Source organism: Hemiscyllium ocellatum, chromosome 12 (assembly GCF_020745735.1).
Source record: "Hemiscyllium ocellatum isolate sHemOce1 chromosome 12, sHemOce1.pat.X.cur, whole genome shotgun sequence".
Taxonomy (NCBI): domain Eukaryota; kingdom Metazoa; phylum Chordata; class Chondrichthyes; order Orectolobiformes; family Hemiscylliidae; genus Hemiscyllium; species Hemiscyllium ocellatum.
In genome coordinates, this window is record NC_083412.1 from 26,242,216 (window position 1) to 26,262,120 (window position 19,905).

Genomic DNA, 19,905 nt, shown 5'->3' on the forward strand with positions numbered 1-19,905 from the left:
GAGTTGGGAGGTCATGTTGTGGCTGTACAGGACATTGATTAGGCCACAGTTGGAATATTGCGTGCAATTCTGGTCTCCTTCCTATCGGAAAGATGTTGTGAAACTTGAAGGGTTCAGAAAAGATTTACAAGGCTGTTGCCAGGGTTGGAGGATTTGAGCTACAGGGAGAGGCTGAACAGGTTGGGGCTGTAGCGTCGGAGGCTGAGGGGTGACTTTAAAGAGGGTTACAAAATTATGAGGGGCATGGATAAGATAAACAGGCAAAGTATTTTCCCTGGGGTTGGGGAGTCCAGAACGAGAGGGCACAGGTTTAGGGTGAGAGGGGAAAGATATAAAAAAGAGACCTAAGGGGCAACTTTTTCACGCATAGGGTGGTACGAGTATGGAATGAACTGCCAGAGGATGTGGTGGAGGCTGGTACAATTGCAACATTTAAGAGGCATTTGGATGGGTATATGAATAGGAAGGGTTTGGAGGGATATGGGCTGGGTGCTAGCAGGTGGGACTAGATTGGGTTGGGATATCTAGTCGGTATGGATGGGTTGGACTGAAGGGTCTGTTTCCATGCTGTACATCTCTATGACTCTAAGTGGTGAGCATTGCATCTTTGTCTCTTAAGGAAACAGGGAATTCTAATTGTGGATAGTATAATATTAATCAAAATAACTAGAATATAAACACAAGAAGGTATTAATTAAAAATTTTGAAAGTAATTAATTCACTACAATAAAGAAGCTACGGTAGGTAATGTGCTGCAGCTGTATTATGTGGCTGCTGGTGGGATCTCTGGCTTTTCCAACTAAAGGTAAAGTTGCCATAATCTTACCAGACCATCATCAGAGAGAGAGATGACTGGTGATGGTTTGACCGGAGGATAAAAGTAGAAGTAAAAGGTTTTGGAACCCTCATTCACACTAAACTCACTGGCAGAGTATGAAGAAACAAACATTGAAAAACTGGAGCAAAGATATGGCAATAATCATGGATAATTTTAATATTCATATAGATTGGACAAATCAATTTAGCAAAGACAACTGTAGAATGTGTTTGGGACAATTTCTTCAAGCAGTACATTCCATTGCAGGTTATTTTTGACCAGGTAATGTGTAATGAGACAGGATTAATTAATTACCTTGTAGCTTCTAGGCAACAGTCACAGAAATGTTACAGTCAGAGGCCCATTTGGCCCATTGTGCCTGCATCAGCTCTTCATAGAATTACAGAATGAATCAGTTGAATTTAGTTGAATTCCCGATGTGGAAGCAGGCCCTTAGGCCCAACAAGTCCACACCAACCCTCTGAAGAGTAACCCACTCAGACCCATTTCCTTACTATCCTACGTTTTACCCCAAACTAATGCACATAACGTACACATTCCTGAATACCGTGGGCAATTTAGCATAGCCAATTCACCTAACCCACACATATTTGGATTGGAGGAGGAAACCGGAACAGCCAGAGAAAACCCATGCAGAGGGGGAAATGTGCAAACTCTACACAGACAGTCGCCCAAGGCGGAAATTGAACCTGGGTCCCTGGTGCTGTGAGGCAACAGTGCTTACCGTCAATACTTACTGCCAACTTCTTGACTTTATCATTCTACCTGACATATTATTTTTCTCCAAACAATTATCTATTACTGTCTTGAATACCTCAACTGAAATTGCCTCCATCACATTTCCAGACAGAACATTTTACACCCTAGCTACTTGCTACGTGAAAAAGTTTCACTTCATATCATAGCTGGTCTTTTAACAAATCACTTCGATTGAAAGCAGAGATGCAAATCTGATATAGAATTTTTTTTAAAAATTCTCACCTCGATCTGATGTTGATGGCTGTGGAATGACATTGCATTATCCCTAGTAGAATCTTTGATTGGTGGACGGCTATGCTTTCCATCAGATAAGGATTGCTCCATCTGCAAATACAATGCAGAAATGATCTGTACAGTAAAAATGGGATCAAACTTTATGTAGTATACCTTCTGCTGGACCTGACATAAATGCATTTTTAAAAATGCTGAAAACTATTCGGAGTCACATTAATAGGGTTCAAAAGACATGGTAACGGGATGTAGAACATTAAAAATGAAAAAGTATAACAGAGTGGTGGCAAAGTGACTAGACGAGTAACCCAGAGGTCCAGGCAAACACTTTGGGGATATGAGTTCAAATCCCGCCACAATAACTGGCGAAATATAAACTCAATAATAAACATGGAAATAAAAGCATGAGTAACCATGAAAGTGCAAAGCAACAGTCATTTTTAAAAAACCTGGTTCACTGATGTCAGGGGATGGAAGAGAGACAGACAGAGCGAGAGACAAAACATGTGGCACTGGAATAAACAGGTCAGGCAGCAACTGAGAAGCAGGAGAGTCAACGTTTCGGGCATAAGCCCTTCACCATTCCTGCTCCTCGGATGCTGCCTGACCTGCTCTGCTTTATCCACCGCCACAATTTTTGAAACTGCCAGCACAACCTCGGCACCAGAAATGACAACCAACTCACTGGTGTTAATGCTGCAAATCTTCCCAATCAAGATCTGGGGATTTGTACCAAAATTGGGAGAGCTGACTCATAGGCTGCACATGCAAGAGGCTAATATCGTTATGTTCACCCAAACATACCTTACAGGCAATGTACCAGACATCATTACCACCCTTGTATATATCCTATCCAGCAATATGACCCATCCACTAGAAGTGGAAGAACAGTAGGATACAGTCTTGAGAGCGCTGACCAGAGTGTCCTCAGCATTACCTCTGGACCCTATTAAGTCTGAAAAATGAGCAAGGAAGTTTCCTGCTAATCTGCCGTGCCTCTTCAGGCTGGTCACTCACTAATACATGATATTTAACACCAACTAGAAGAAGCACTGAGGTTAGCAAGGACAGAATGTACTCATGGTAAGGAACTTCAATGGTCATCACCAAGAGTAGTTTGATAGCACCACTACTGACCAATCCGGACAAGTTTTAAAGGACATTGCTACTCAACCAGTTTTGGGGCATGTGGTGAGATAAATAACAAGGAGGAAAAATCTACTTGGTCTTGTCCTCACCAATCTACCTGTTGCAGTTGCACCTGTCCATAAGAGTACTGGTTGGAATGACCATCGGAGATTTTATCGAGACAAAGTGTTACTTTCACTTTGATGATGTCCTCCATTGTGCATGCTCCACAACGCTAAATAAAATAATTTAAAAACACATCTAGCAATTCAAAGCCATACATTCATGAGGCACTGTGAATAAACAACACCATTCTATTCAACGACAATCTGCAACTTGATGGTCCAGCATATCTTTCATTCTAACATCACCATCAAGGAAAGGAATCAACATTTGTTCAATAAAACAAGCTACAGAAGAGCAAGCCAAGAGCTGCACCAACTAAACCCAAAAATATGGTGTCAACTTGTTGAATGTACAACAGTTGCATGTCAAACAGAAGCAGCTGCATATAATACACAGAACTAAGCATTTCAATGGATCAGATCTAAGCTGTGCAGTCCTGCTACATTCAATTGTTATGGTGGTGGAAAGTTAAACATCAAACTGGAGGCAATTGCATAATATCTTAGGCAGAATGTCGAGTGAATGATCCATCTGATCTTCTGAGGTCCTCAGCGGCAGAAATCTCAACTTTTTCAACCAGTTCAATTCATTCAACATGATATCAAGAAATGGTTGAAGGTACTTAATGCTACAAAACTGGAATCAAAGGGAATCATGGAAAAAATCTCCACCAGTTACAGTCATACTTCGCATATAGAAAGATGTTTGCGGTTGCAGGAATTCCAGCAGGGAAAGTGTCCAGGGTGCATCCAGGTTTAACTCCCTCAACGTAAGGTCAGTCATACGGATGTTCACTGATGATCGCACAATGTTCAGCAAAATCCGCCACTCTTCAGATACTTAAGCAGTTCATATCCAAAAGCAGGAAGGTTAGGACAATATTCAGGCATGAGCGGGTGAGTGGCAAGTAACATCTGTGCCATATAGGAGGTGGGCAATGACCATCTTCAACAACCGAGGAAACTGACCATCACCCCTAGAAATTCCATGGTATTGCAATTAGTGAACACCCCATCCCCCCACGCCCAAACACCCCCCCACTAACACCATCTTGGGCTCAAAACTGAACTGCCTAGAATGCCGTTGAATGACCCCACACACTAGGGGACCAAAACAAAGTGCAGCTTAAACGTAAGAAACCATAAAGCTTGTAAATTTAAATCCAGATGGATGCAGTGTTATTTTAATGAATTGTAATATTTATAGGTATATTGGTATCGAAAAATTATTGTTCAGCATTTAAGATGTCAAATGAATTCACTGTATGCATAAAAGTGCTAATCTAAATGAGAATAAGACATTTTATGTTTGAATAGATGACCAGCCATAAACCACTGATTGTTTGACCAGGTCACGGAGTGGGACTTTTGCAGTAACTCACCTCCCATCTCCCAATGCCTCCCCACCATCTTCAAGACACAAGTCAGGAGTGTGATGGAATAATAGCTAATATTACTTCAATATTTAAAAAGAGAGGTAGAGAGAAATCAGGGAATTATAGACCAGTATAATCAAAGGCCTAACATTGGTAGTGGGGAAAATTCTCAAATCCATTATCAAGGATTTTACAGTGGAGCATTTAGAAAGCAGTGGCAGAATCAGACAAAAGCAGCATGGATTTATGAAAGGAAAATCATGCTTGAGAAATTTGTAGCAATTCTATGAAGATGTGACTGGAAGAGTTGACAATGGGGAGCCAGTCGATGTGGTATGTTTGGATTTTTGTTTGACAAAGTACCACATAAGAGTTTTTTTTTGCAAGATTAAAACACATAGGATTAGGGCATGTGTATTGATTGAGGAAACAAAGACTAGGAATTAATTAAGAATAGGATCCTTTTCCAATTGGCAGGCAGTAATTAGTGGGGTGCCACAGAGATGATTGCTAGAACCCCATAAATTCACAATATATATTAATGATATGGATGAGGGAACAAAATGTAACATCTCAAAGTTTGCATATGGTACCAAGTTGGGTGGGAGGGTGACGAGGATGCAGAGATCCTTCAGCATGATCTGGACAGGTTGGGTGAGTGGGCAATGCAGTGGCAGATGTGCTATAATTTGGATAAATGCAAGGTTATTCACTTTGGAAGCAAACATAAGGCAGATTACTACTTTAATGGCAATAAATTGGGAGAGGTGCAGTGTGATCTGGGTGCCCTTGTGCAGCAGTCACTGAAAGAAGGTATACTGGTGCAGTAGGCGGTAAAGAAAGCAAATGTTAGCCTTCATGGAGAGAGGTTTCGAGTACAGAAGCAGGACTGTGTTGTTGCAGTTATATAGGGCCTTGGTGAGGCCACGCCTGGAGTATTGCGTGCAATTTTGGTCTCACTTTCTGAAGAAAGACCCTCTTGCTCTCGACGGAGTGCAGTGAAGATTTACTAGCCTGATTCCAGGGATGACAGGACTGACGTATGAGGAGAGATTGACTAGGTTAGGATTGGGTTCATTGGAGTTCAGACAAGTTATAAACTTCTAACAGGACTAGACATGGTAGATGCAGGAAGGATGGTCCCAATGTTGGGAGCATCTAGAACCAGGAGTCACAGTCTGAGGATTCAGGGTGGACCTTTTAAGACGGAGATGCGGAGACATTTCTTCACCCAAAGAGTGCTGAGCCTATGGAATTCATTACCACAAGAAGTAGTTGATGCCAAAATATTGAACATATTCAAAAGGCGAGTGGATTTAGCACTTGGGATAAATGGGATCAAATGTTATGGCAAGAAAGCAGGAATACACTATCGAGTTGGACGATGGGCCATGGTGGTGATGAATGGCGGAGTAGATTCAAAGGGCTGAATGGCCTCCTCCTATCTTTTATGTTTTAACTTTTAGTTGCCTAGATGAGTGCATTTTCAATAGCCAAGAAGTTCAACAGTATTCAGGACAAAGCAGGCACTTGAACAGCACTCTATCCCCTGATGCAGTGGCAGCAATATGTACCCTCCTCAAAATGCACTGCAATAACTCAGCAAGGATCCTTGAATAGCATCTTTTAAACACATAACCTCTATCATGGAGAACAATATATGCACTGCTACCTGTAAATTCCATCCAAATGACACACCATCTTGACCTGGAACAGTATCAGTATCCTTCACTGTTCATCAAGACAAAATCTCTGGAACTCTGCATAAATGCACTACATGTACATCTACAGTACATGAACTAGAACTGTTCAAGAGGCAGCTCAGCATCATCTTCTAGAGGTCAATTAGGGATGGGCCATCAATATTAGCCTAGACAATGATGCTCACATCTCTTGAATGAAAGAAAAAGAATCTACCATGTATCCTTTATTCAATTGCCAGTTTTCTGGAAACTTGTCAAACATGATCTTGCTTCAAGAAATCTCAAATAATCAAGCTTTAAAAAGGCAAAGGCAGAGGAAGATAGAGGGAGGACTTGATACTGTGGGAAATACAATGAGTTAGGGAATGTTCTCTTAAAAATAATCAAGGTTTCTCCAATACTGGAATTAAATTCTCTTGATTTTCCATGAATACAAGTCTTCTGCAATCTAATATAAGATGCGCATCAGGTCTATATACATAGAAATGTGGAAAGGATGTGGGACAAATAATTTAAGCCTCATCCCAGAGTGGTTTTGCTGCATTTTGTAACTGATCTCACTGTACCTGGTTTAAGGTAGAGAACTTAGGCAATGTACCAAAGGGCTTTTGCTCTTTATGGAATATTTTTCAGCAAGCTCAGCTAGCTCATGATATAGAAAAAATTAAAAACAATGGTATCGATGCAAACAAAAAATGCCTTTTTCTCATTTATCACATTTATGCATAATATAATCCATTTTAACTGCTAACTAATAATATCTATGCATCTTTAAATATCACAATCTATTAAAAGATCACTGAATCCATACCAGATTTAAGTTTAGAAGCTTAATAATTTCTTCTATTTAAGCTGCACAGAGTTTGGTCCACTTACTTGATGGGGGAGATTTAGCTGCAATAGATGAAGTTCAGAGAAGGTTCACGAGGTAATTCCAAAGATGAAAGGAGATATTAAGCAGTTTAGGCCCATACTTGCTACAGCTTAGAAGGATGAGAAGTAATCTAATAGAGGTATATAAGAAGCTGAAGTGGTCTGTGGGCAATCACAGTTTCAGGCCAAGAGATGATAGATTGAAAATAGTGATAAGGAGGAATTAAGTCTCTCATTGGGTCGAGAATGTATGGAATCTATTAATCCAAAGTTTAAGGAGACAGATTTATTTTTAATTAGTAATAGATTAAAGGGTTATGGGGAGCAGGTAGGAAAGCAGAGTTGATGCTGAAATTAGATTAGCTGTGATCAAACTGAATGGAGAGCAAGCTAAAGGGGCAGAAATGCCTATTGCTCCTCGTCCTTATATTCTAAATTATGATATAATGGACGCCACTCCAGCCACTTTTTCTTCTTCTTTCCTTGCATTTTTCTTTTTTTATAAAGATTTTCTTTTCTCTACTTATCTTCTGGAGGGAGCTCAGTCAAGGAGGCTGTGATGCTGACGACAGCAGCTGGGGGCTTTGGCAGTCAGCCACAAGGCAGGTGGTGTGCCAGGGCAGAACTCTGAAAGTTGATGGCATAGCAGTTTCTTTGAGGTGTGGAGCATGGCAGGGGCCCAGAGTGGGACTGTACCAGGAGAGTGTGGGGACATGGAGCCCGAGATGGCCAGCATTGAAAACAGGAGCAGGCAAGTTGAAATGGCAGCGGGAACAGGAACAGGCATCCCATGGTAGCAGAAGTAGAAACAGGCTGCAAGGCGGCAGGTCGAGCCTGAAGTGGCAGAGATCGAACCTTTGTGAAGAGTGCGAGACAGTATGGCCAGGTGCTTATGGACCATAGTACTGAAGTGTTAACTGTGTTTCTTTATTCTTCAACTTATAATTTTTTTTTCTTATTTTTCTGCTTTGTACCTAAGGTTCTGTACCTAGGTGACTTTATACCTAAGATGACGCCATAAATGGCGACTTGCAAACTTTTCACAGTAATTCATATCAGGAAACGTGACGATAAAACTAATTCAATTCAAGAAAGGAGAATGACCTAAACGGGAAAAAAACTGCAAATAAAAGTTGCAAGAGAAACTTAACTGGTCTTGAAAAAGACCACCATTCAGTACCTTCAACTGACTGCATATTCTTATATTCATAAAGTATCATTTTTAACCATAGTCCCTTCACCAAAGCCTCAGAATTATGAACACATCTGCATTTTGCAAAACAGTCCTCCAAGGATCAATTCTTACCATCTTCACGTGAAACTACAGAATCCAGTTGGATGTTAAACACCTAACCTTGTGATGTGATAATGGAACCCCGTCATAGCTGAAATCCACATGAAATACATGGGTCACAGGACTTCATGATGGCAACAAAAATCTTAAGTCATAGGCAAATGGCTGCATATTTTATAAGGAAAGGTAGTTTGGCTATTGAAAAAAATGATAAATGATTAAAGAAAGCAACTTCAATTGGTGTAAAGGTGTAATTATAGAAGCTGATAACAAGGAGACATTCATTAAAGATAAAACTTAGGAATATGCATAGAGAAACAATAGAACAAGGAATAGTGAATCAACATGGAAACCCAAGATTTTGGGAAATACTAAACCACTTTCCAAGAATGAGTATTTGTTTTAAATATTGAAAACAAACAAAACACGAGTTACACAGACAAGTGAAGCAAAAACAGAATTACTGGTTGCACAATGGTGCAAGACAAAGCAAAGATCAACCACTGACAGGCACAGAAGCTGTAGTATGAAGTTAGGAAAAATAACTGCAAGGAGGCATAATCAAAACATAACTAAAATGCAAGAACTCAAAAGTAACAAAAAAGGAGGAACAATGTTAACCAAATTATAAAATAAATTTGGTTTTACTGCAAAGCCTAAAAGACAAGTAAGAGGGGTTGCAGAGAATACAAATTCTGAATCTTTATACACACAGTTAAAAAGAAAACTTCACACACGGAGCTTTCTGTACAAATGGTTGACTTTGACTGACAAAAATAAAAAAATCCTGGATCAGTGGCAGAAGATTCTCTGAAGCACAACAGGATTGCTCTTCAGGGATATAACATGGACCTGATGGGTCGAATGGCCCCATCCATGCCATAAATGATTCTTATGTTACAATAGGCTGGAAATTCAAGAGGATCTGAACAAGCCTGAACATCAAAAAAGGAAGATTCAGCAGAAAATAAGCACAGAATAATCCAGTCTAAACTAAAAAGTTACCAGCGCCTGAAAAAAATAGTAGAAGTAATCAAGAGTAGCAAAAACGTCATTGCAAAAGAGACAATATAATTATTAAATCGGGCTTGTGCACACAAGAAAATAAAATGCCAAAAGGAAGGGAAAAAAAACCAAAGAATGGAGAGTTGCAGACAATAACTTAAAGAGGTCATTTTCTCCCACTCTCTGGGAAATGCTATGAATAAGGCTGCACAAAAGAGAACCAAGTTAGATTTGGAAATGGGAAATCACATACAGACCAATTTTTTATTATCTAACATGGTAATACAAAGAATGAATGAACGCGTTATGCTAACTTGACAATTTTGGGAAACCCTACTAGAATAGATTCATTTATATTTTAATAAATTTTTAAATTTTGATTACTATAGGAGTGCTACATCAAGGAACTTATGACAGAAGAGAATATTGCAATTCACTTTGTAACATAATAACTTAGAAAATAATTGGTGTTGCGGAATATGCCTTATCTCAATTATTTGGCACAGCAATGCCAAATAGTGAGAATAGATAAAGGTGATGGGCTGAAAAAATAAACAAAGATTTAGATTTTGTATGGGATCACAGCACAATGGGTAAAATCCAGAAGAAACAATATAAAGCAAAAGGTAAGATTACTTTTACCTAAAGTACAACACGAAACAATGCTAATATTGGAACATGTTAGTTGTTTTACCATGCTAAGTGTTGTAATATATGTAATATGCAGAAATATTGGCTCAAGAGAAAACAACAGCAATGTAACATTCGTCTTATTTCATATCACAAAACGTGATCAAAGACAAAGATGTCAGAAGAATCAGAGGCTTCTAATAAATGCTGATGTAGGGTACTCGATAAAACATAAGCAAGACAGGTGGAGAAAGCACAAGACACCGACCAGTAAACAACTTCTGAAACTAAAATGCAAACAAATGATTACGTACTTAGGATTCAAGACTAAAAATCACCAAGCAAAAGAAACTGGTGCTGGTTTTGTCCACAATAGGCATTATAATATCCAATTCCATAGAAAATCAACCAATGATTAAAAATTCTTAGTGAACAAATTACCTTTGTTTCATTTCCATAGTGGGATTAAAGAGATTAGATATTCCACAAAATCATAAAATGCAGGAGCAGAAATAGGTATTTGCCCCATCAATTCTAGTCTGCCATTCAATGAGATCAAGGCTGATTTGATATCCTCAACTCTACTTTCCTCCTGTTTCCCTTGATTAAGGATCTATTTTAGACTTGAATATACTCAACGACCCAACCTCAACAACCTTCTGCAGTAAAGAATTTCATAGATTCACTACTGTCAGAGAAAAAAAAACTTCTCATTTTCAGATTATGTTGCCTGCTCCTAGCCTCTCCCACATAGGGAAAATGATATTTCTGCATTGTCTTTGTCAAGTCCTGTAAGAACCCCATATGTCAAAAATAAATCCTCTTATTCTCCCAAACTCCTATGAATACAAGCCCAAATGGCTAAATCTCTCCTTGTAAGAGAACCTCTACATACCCACAAACAACCTAGCAAATCTTCTCTTGACAAGCTCCAAGTGTATCTTTTCTTAGATAAAGAGACCAGAACCATTCAGTGTTTCAGCTGTGGTCTGACCAGAGCCTTGTACAGTTTTAGCAAGACCTCCTTATTTATAACATTCCATTCCCTTTGAAATCGAGATCAACAGTCCATTTGTTTCTCTTATTAACAACTGAACTTACAAGTTAGCTTTTTGTGATTCATGAACAAACAGCCCCAACTCCCTCCCCATTTAAATAATCCTTTGCTCTTCTATTCTTCCTGCCAAAGTGCACAACCTCACATTTTTCTAAATTATATTCATCAGCCAAGTTTTTGCCCACTCATTTAACCCAGCTTTATCCCTCCGTAGACTTTGTATCATCCTCGCTGCATGCCTTCTCACCTGTTTTTGTGTCATCCACAAAATTCTAACTCTGTTATGAACTGTATAAAGCTTGAAACTTACCTATCATTTTGGAGGATTACTCAGCACTTGTACATATGTACTTTTCTCAAAAGACCAATACATAGAGAGATTTAGGGAAAAGGTTGAGATGCTTTTTAAAATACTGACAGATAGTGAAAGGATGGTCAACATCAGCTTACTTGGATGCTTAATTAAGACAGATCACAAGAAGTCTCCATACTGCCATAGCTGTATATTTTCAATGTCAGAAAAATATAATTTAAAAAATATAATGTCTATCGTTCCCTAAGACTGTCCATCAATTTCCCAATGGGTCACTTCAGTTAAACTGCCAGTTGGTGTACCCAGAATGTACAGAAAAATATGTTGCACAAAATGTCTACTGTGTCATTTTCACAATTTCTAATATGTACAACTTTTTACTGCAAATTAAATTCATGAACAAAACTCATTTCATCTGTCTTTTCAAATGAATAATCCATTTCTACAGTCAGTATGGATTTGATGCAAAGACATTAAATCCCACAATGTGCTCATTCTTCACTTGCACAAATGCAAAAAGGTATTCTCCTCATAAGTGAACCATTGTAACTTCTTCTGGAGTTTCCCCACTCAACACATCTCACCTTACCCAGCCTAAGGATTCAGCGATGTGTGAAATCAATATTGCATTTTCCTACCTCATGGCACCAAACAACAGTGCTCCAAATGTTCACCCCACCATTTGCCAACACACTTGCACTAGTATTCTGTCATAAGGGAGACATTATCAAGTAACATCCTTCAATCTGCAGAACAGAGTGGTGTCCATGCATTTCTCCACAGCTATACCATTTAGCAATTTAGCTGTTAATTATTTCAATCAGCTAAGATTATTTCACAAACTTGGCCAACCATTTTATAAACCAGAGATGGACGTGAATGATTTTTTCAGGTTTACAAACTTGATCAAGTCCAAGAATAGCAGCAATGATATCAATTCAGTTAGCGCCATAAACATAATGATAGTATTTAGCAGTATTGCCAAACTGTTTGTTATTAAGCACTAAGAATAATCTCTTCAGGATGCAGAATTCAAACAGAAACATTTGTTAAGCTCATTTTTCTCAGTTCTTTAACTTGTGTTTAAGAATGATCAAAACAATTGCTTCCCTCATTCAACTTATGATTAAACAAAATAAAATCAAGTGCTATTCCAATTTAAAAATTGCCATAGAAAAATTAACACTGACCCCAGGGGTATCTGTACAGTCCTCACGAGAGGAGCCCACAGAACCTCTTGTGAGAGAGGTCCGAGCATGTTGCATTTGAGGAGACAACATCTGCAAACTATTTGTCCTAGCAGGCATTCCCTGTCCCATACCTCCACAGCTAATTTCAGATACTTGTTTCCTTGGGATATACATAGAGTGTCTCTGCGAACGGGGTTTGGAGGCATAAGGACTGGGATAATTTAAGTCATAAGGAAAAGACTCGTGTGGAGCAGATACTGAATGTGAATGACCCCCTTCATTACTGGCAGGAACTTTTAGCTCTTCTTCATTTGTTGAGTGTCTTGTGGCTGGTTTGCGGGATTCCAGGCTTTTACTCATGGGGGTGGTTGTAGCAGGTGGATTTTGCATTGGCCTGTTTTCCGTTTGTCCAGTTGTATTGTTTGAAGCATTGAGTTCCAAACAGCTTGAAGGGAAATATCTGGATGTCTGATCCTCCCCATGTACTTTAATGTCACTAAGGTTTCCAACTGACCTTGAATCACTCAATGTCCTGTATGTTTTGGATGGTGTTAAAACTGCTGGAGTTTTCGACTGCTGAGAGACAGAGCCTTGTACTGGTTCTATGAAACTGTGACGGCTAGGTTTTTCAGTTGGTAGAGTTCCAGTTTTATTTTGTGGCATTTCTACAAATGAATGTCGATTCTGCTGAGATTTTGTATTGGGTTTTAAGTATTTTGCACCTGGACCTTCTGCAACCTTTTGATCAGCCTGGAAATCAGCTTTAGACTTAGAATGTGCTTCCTTGGAGTTTAGACGTGGGCTGGGAAGAAGCGGTAAGTTAGTATTGGTTAAATCCTTGCCGCTGGAGAGATTCTGTTTTGTCTGTTGATAATCTGGCAAGGGAATAAGGTTTGGGTTCAGTGCAGCTGAACTTTCATTAGAAGAGCCATCATGCTGAGTGCTGTCATCTGCTCGCTTAAAACTGACAGTGAGGTTCTGCTGATCTCGGCTTTCTGAACGAGTTGACTGAGATGTACTTTTGTTGCCATGATTTCTGCAAAACAATGATAAAAAAGTTTTATTTTGAAGAATTTGTTTCCGTAGTAGTGCTAAATCTCAATACTTAGTCATCTATCCCATTTTGCATAAATTGCAGAGCTAAGCTTACAGCTCCCAATTTCAAGACAACTTTGGCAATTAAATAGAGGAATCCAGATGCTCCTGCTCCTCTTCTACAAGACGTGCTACATTGCTAACTCAACAAATGATTTAGCATTGAAATCCATACATGGGTATAGACTCAATAAACCAACCAAGAAAATACTCAGGCTGGCATAAATGAATTAACTGTGTAGATTAGATTACTTACTGTGGAAACAGGCCCTTCGGCCCAACAAGTCCACGCCGGCCCGCCGAAGCGCAACCCACCCATACCCCTACATTTACCCCTTCACCTAACACTACAGGTAATTTAGCACGGCCAATTCACCTGACCTGCACATTTTTGGACTGTGGGAGGAAACCGGAGCACCGGGAGGAAACCCATGCAGACACGGGGAGAATGTGCAAACTCCACACAGTCAGTCGCCTGAGGCGGGAATTGCACCTGTGAGGCAGCAGTGCTAACTATTGTGCCACCGTAATTTATATCAAAACATCTATTAGGGGCTGAAACTAGAATTTTACATGTGTGGGATTCCATTCCTTCTGCATTTAATGTCTGCATAAGGTTAGAAAATTAATTTCGAAGGATTCACTGTAATTCTTCCCTCTTTCAGCCAATCTTTTTCCCCTCATTTGGTTTGTGATTTATGTATTTATATCGGATGAAATATTCTAACTCATACCTTCTGCTTTAGACTCTGTACACCTTAGTAGAGATTCTATAATCTGATTGGTTAAAGACACAGCTGGCTTACATCCATCACAGATCTTCTGCAGAAAGTACTCTGGTGATCAGGAGTCTGATGTTAGCTCGGTATGACTCAAAACCTACAAGTCTCTGGGCAACACAAAGCCTTATGAACAGCCAATGGCACTCCTTCAACACTGATGCAAATTAAACTCAGTTTATTTCTCCCCAGATGCTGCCTGACGTGCTGAGTGTTTCCAGTAATCTCTATTTGGATTTCCAACATTCACTGCACTATGCTTGTGTTAAAATTGTATTATTAAGCATTAATGCAATTAATATGCAACAGCACCAGCATTGATGACTGTAGGGAAGTATTTAAATACCAAGTAGCTCAATACTTGCAAAAGATTTTCTTCCAAAATAGGATTTCGAAAATAAATTTTACTTGTGGAATTGTTCAATTCAACATTCAAGTAATATCCACTTATTACGCAGGAATATAAAAAGTTGGCAGGATATATGGTGGAACAAATGACGGGTTACTGATTGCTTACAAATTGTGTGCTGCTAAGATTTAACCCCCATTTTGTGACATCACAAAAAGTGCAAAATAATTTCTGATGCATATTCAATACAGTAAAGATGACTTTAAAATTCAGATAAACTAATAATTCAAACTAATCATTTTATAATTTTCCACGTTATTATTGAAAAGAGAGACATAGTATCAAGTCAACAACCAATAAGATGCCCCCATTGCCAATTAGCTGGTCCTCCCATATCTGGTTCCACCTCCTATTGTAAAGACTGTATCATTTTAAATATTATATTTTTGAATGTGGACTGAGGTGGATAAAAAAACTGCTTTAAAACCAAAGGAAGGAGTTGCTGCACATTTAAAGATATGCAACTGAAACTCAATGTTTGTGTGTTGCTTTGGTGAGTAGGGGTATTGTTTCCTAATGATTGCCTTCACAAATAGTGTATGCTTGAGATACGGATGCAATAAGTTTGGTTGGTTTCAGGTTTGGTCACAATAGCACAAACCAGTCACAGATAGAGGCCATCAACCTGACAATACTGATTGACCGTTCTTTAGAACCACTGTATCTGAAATATTAATTCTGATGTGTCTCCAAAGATGCTGCCAGTGCTGCTGATTTTTTCAAGCAATTTTTACTTCTGTACTCTTGGATTGGATCCTGGGTAGCTAAACAGTTTGGAATGTGAACAATACAGGGAGAAAATCTTCAAACTGCTGGAAGGGTGATTTGCTTCTCTCCCTGCAATAAAAGTCTGGACTTTCAAATATTTTAATGATACAAAATTGAGATCATCCATGTCTAAAGGTCAGGTAAGAGGTCAATGTACCAACTTCCCATCCTTCCTCAAAAGGAGTTAACGATTTCTATGAAGACAGACTAAAGAACATAAATTTCTGCTAAGCAAAAGAGCAATTAGTGTGAAACTCACATGCTGATGCTCTTGGTGGTGACCCCAGATAGTTTTTTTTAAAATTCCTCCACCCTTAAAACTACTTTTTTTGGCTTGTCAGTGTCAACGTCTGCATATGTATGCAGAATTTTTAAAACAGTTTTAGAGTTTTAACCAGTCGAGCCATACGGTGATAGTTCATAGCTGCTTACTTGTGGTGAAATTTGATTGTATTAAGTATTAAGTCTTATTAAGCACAGGAACCTCATCAGTTTTCTGTTAACTTTATTCCAACAGATAGATACATTGAGGCCTTTGTATGCTTTGATGCAGTCATTAACCTCTATGGAGACTCAAGAGTCATGGGATTCAGTCACTTTTCCAAGTGGATTGGAACACCATGTGATCTGCATGATCTACCACATCTTCAGATAACATTGTCTATCATAATCACATAACTGAGGAAGGAGGAGGAATAAAGGAAAGACTTTTAGGGTTCAGCAGTTAAGTAGAAAAAGAGTACGGGTTGGTTTTTTGAGGAGGAATCGATGACAGTTATTTTAAAACAGCAAACATACAAAAGGAAAAAATAATTTGATACAAAGGTAAAAATTAAAACGTTAGTAAAGTGTGAAAATAAATGATACTGTAAAAGAGGTTTACAAGTCTGTCAAAGCAGTTACAATAATATTGTTTTCTTGGAGGCAGGAACAGGAGAAATTCTATAAGCAATGAGGAAATTATTGGACAAATGTTTAGGTCTGCCTTTACAAGTAGAAAATACAAATTACACACTGGAAATATAGGGGAACCAAGTGACTAAGAATTATGAAGAACTTCAGATGATTAATATCAGCAGAGATAAAGCAGTGGAGAAATTTAAGGAGCTAAATTACAATTCCCCAGGACCTGATTGCCTACATCTGGGGTTCTCAAAAAGGTAGCTGCAGTGATAGATGGCAGACACCCTGGATAGAGTTTTCTAAAGTTCCCAAAGGTTCTAAAACTGGTCCTAGCAACTTATAAATGATTAAATATCACATTGCTATTCAAGAAAGGAGAAAGAGAGAAAATATGGTGTTATAGGTCAGTGTGACATCAAATATTGAGAAAATTCTGCGGAACTTTTAGTTATGCACTTAGAAAAATTAGTATTACAGACAACTTTGGGAGGTAAACTGATTCTCAAGTCCCACTAGGCTGGAGGTCACAAGATGTTAATGATATAGAGTCAGTTCTGCTATAACGCATATTTTTTAAGGCAAATGTGTTTTAAAGTGACTGAAGAATTTAGACTGTTATTTGTAGAACATGAACTTTCCTTACCTGTACTGGCTATTATGCGGTTCCGGCTCCATTAGTTTAAATTGCGCAGTTATTGCACCATTTTCTTATAACAGGAGATCGTATAAGAATGGGACTATTGCGTTATATCAGAACTGTATTGGCTTTTGAATTCAAGATGATTTGAGTTTAGAGGGATGTTTTACTGCATTTATACATGCTTTATTGAGTTCACACATAGAGTATTGTATGCGGTTTTGATCTCCTTACCCAAGGAAGGATATACTTACCACAGAGAGTGAGAGTGAAGATTCATTAGGCTGATACTGGGGATGGCAGGATTGTCTGATGGTGAGAGGCTGGTTTGACTGGTTCAGTATTCACTAGATTTTAGGAGGATGAGAAAAATTTTTGTTGAGCATAAAATTTTAGTCTGGCTTGACAGACTAAATGCAGTGAGGATGTTTCCTCTGGTTGGGAGCCTACAACTGGGGTAGAGGGGCGGGGGGAGGGGGGGAGGGGAGGGGGACATAGTTGCTTTAGACTATTTTGAACTGAGGTGAGGAAGCATATCTTCATTCAAAAGGTGGAGTACCTGTGGAATTCTCTACCACAGAAGGCAATGGAGGCCAAGTCACTGACTATTCAAGAAAACAACTGAGATTTTTAAAATTTTCAAGAGTTAAGGAGAGAAAGCTGGAATATGGCATTGAGATAAGAGGATTAGATATGAACATTACTTTGAATGGTACAGCAGGCTCAAAGGGCCAATTGACCAATTCTTCTGTGTTTATCAAAGCATGCAATATGTCTGTTGGAATGAAGATAACAAAAATCCTTGAGCAATTTACTGTATTTAACAAAAATTACTGTTTGTTATAATCTGATCATATGTAAACAGCTATGAACTGTCCACATATGGCTTTACTGTTAAAACTCTAACCCGGTTTTAAAATCCAGAGACACATAGACAAACAAAAAAAATTCTGGAGGAGAGGGAAAAGAAAACTGAAAAACAGAGTTCAACAGCAACAGACTAGAGGGATCTAATTTGCTAGGAGCTTCTGTTCTTCAATCTCTTTTTGCCAACTTCCTTCCATTTCTTCATAGGAAATGTTGATTAAGAGCAACAGCTTACAGTAGCTGGTGGGACAAAATAACTGGCTTTGTTCAGGTCTTGGATATTTTTACGGCAGAAAGCGAGATACACAAACTGCCGTTCCAGAGATCTGAAGGTTTCTCACTGCATCAATCACACATCAGGCTAATCAGCTACTAGGTGTTATCAGACTGATGAACTTTGGCATCCATGAATGGTCAGGAAGGAGAGATAGAGCTGAAAATGTGTTGCTGGAAAAGCGCAGGTCAGGCAGCATCCTGATTAAAGCTTATGCCCGAAACGTCGAATTCCCTGCTCCTTGGATGCTGCCTGACCTGCTACGCTTTTCTAGCAACACATTTTCAGCTCTGATCTCCAGCATCTGCAGACCTAACTTTTTCCAGGATGGAGAGATAACACAGTATAGTCAGGGGAACAGACATATTCTTTGTGGCGAGGATTGAGAGTCCCAATGGCTGTGTTGCCTCCCTGATGTCTGGATTCAGGATATCTCATCTGGGCTGCAGAGGAACTTGGGAATGGAGGGGAAAGATCCAATTGCTGTGATCCACACAGGTAACAATGACAAAGGCAGAACAAGGCAACATATTCCACAGAGAGAATATCAGCAGCTAGGGGTCGGATTAGAAAGCAGAACCAAAAAGATAGTAATGTCTGGGTTATGACCACAGCTATGAGCTAATTGGCACAGGGCCAACAAGATTAAACTGGAAAATACATGGCTCAAAGATTGAGAGAAATGTGTTCGAATTCATGAGATTCTGGCACCAGTGCTGGGGAAAGAAGGGGCTGTTCTGAGGGGAAGGACTTTATTTAAGTAGTGCTGGGACCAGAGTCCTGATGAATTGCACAACTAGGACTGTAGATATGGTTTTTAAACTAAATAGTGCGCGCGTGCCTGGAGAGGCAAGGAGATTCAGTTGCATGGAAAGTCAGAAACTCAAAAGATAAAGGAGGGAGTAGGATTGCAGGTTATTGATGGGGCTGATTGTAACCAGAAAATACAAGGGACAGCACATCATATTGAGTCAAAGAACTACGAAAGTGTAGTGAATTTCAATAATAGAAGCAGCTTAAAAAGGCTTTGTATCTCCATGCACGAAGCATTCGGAATAAGGCTGATGAACAGATGGGACAAATCAAGATACATGACTGTGATCTCATATCCATTATAGATACATGGTTACAAGGGGATCAAAAATTTAGGGATTCTATGATTTTAAGATATTTCAAACTAAAGAATACAGAGGAGGAATTAAGTAACCCATCACTAAAGTAGTATTAGACAAACTATAAAGGCAAATAAGACCTCTAGCTTTGATGGCTTACATCCTAGGATTCTAAAAGTAGCTCCAAAGATAATTGACGCACAGGTTATAATTAGATAAATATCTTTGGATTCAAGAGAAGTACCGGAGGACTGGAAAACTGTCAAGGTAACATCCCTATTCAAAAAGAGAGGAAAGCAAACAGCTGGTAACTATAGGCCAACTAGCCTAACCTATATTGTTGTAAAAGTATTGGACTCAATTAAGAAAATAATAGCAGAAAATGTGGAAAATCCTAATCTAAATTAGCATGGTTTTATGAAAGAGTAATCATATCTGATGAATTTTAGAGACTTTTGATGAAATCTCAACTAGACTGGATAGAGGAGAACCAGTAGATACATGGTATTTGGCATTCCAAAAGGTGTTCAGCAAGGTAC

The 19,905-nt window shown here is 39.0% G+C and overlaps 1 protein-coding gene across 8 annotated transcripts in view; it reads right to left on the bottom strand.

Annotated features, from left to right (window-relative positions):
* cdkl5 (cyclin dependent kinase like 5) overlaps positions 1–19,905 on the bottom strand; it is a 150,055-nt gene that overhangs the window by 25,660 nt on the left and 104,490 nt on the right. For 7 of the 8 annotated variants that reach the window (XM_060833442.1, XM_060833445.1, XM_060833443.1 and 4 more), the window contains 2 exons: positions 12,523–13,558; positions 1,820–1,921 (listed from right to left, as the gene is read on the bottom strand). In XM_060833442.1, the coding sequence (XP_060689425.1) occupies positions 1,820–1,921; positions 12,523–13,558 (1,138 nt within the window). The remainder of the gene's footprint in view (positions 1–1,819; positions 1,922–12,522; positions 13,559–19,905) is intronic. The other variant, XM_060833446.1, reaches the window with a different exon arrangement.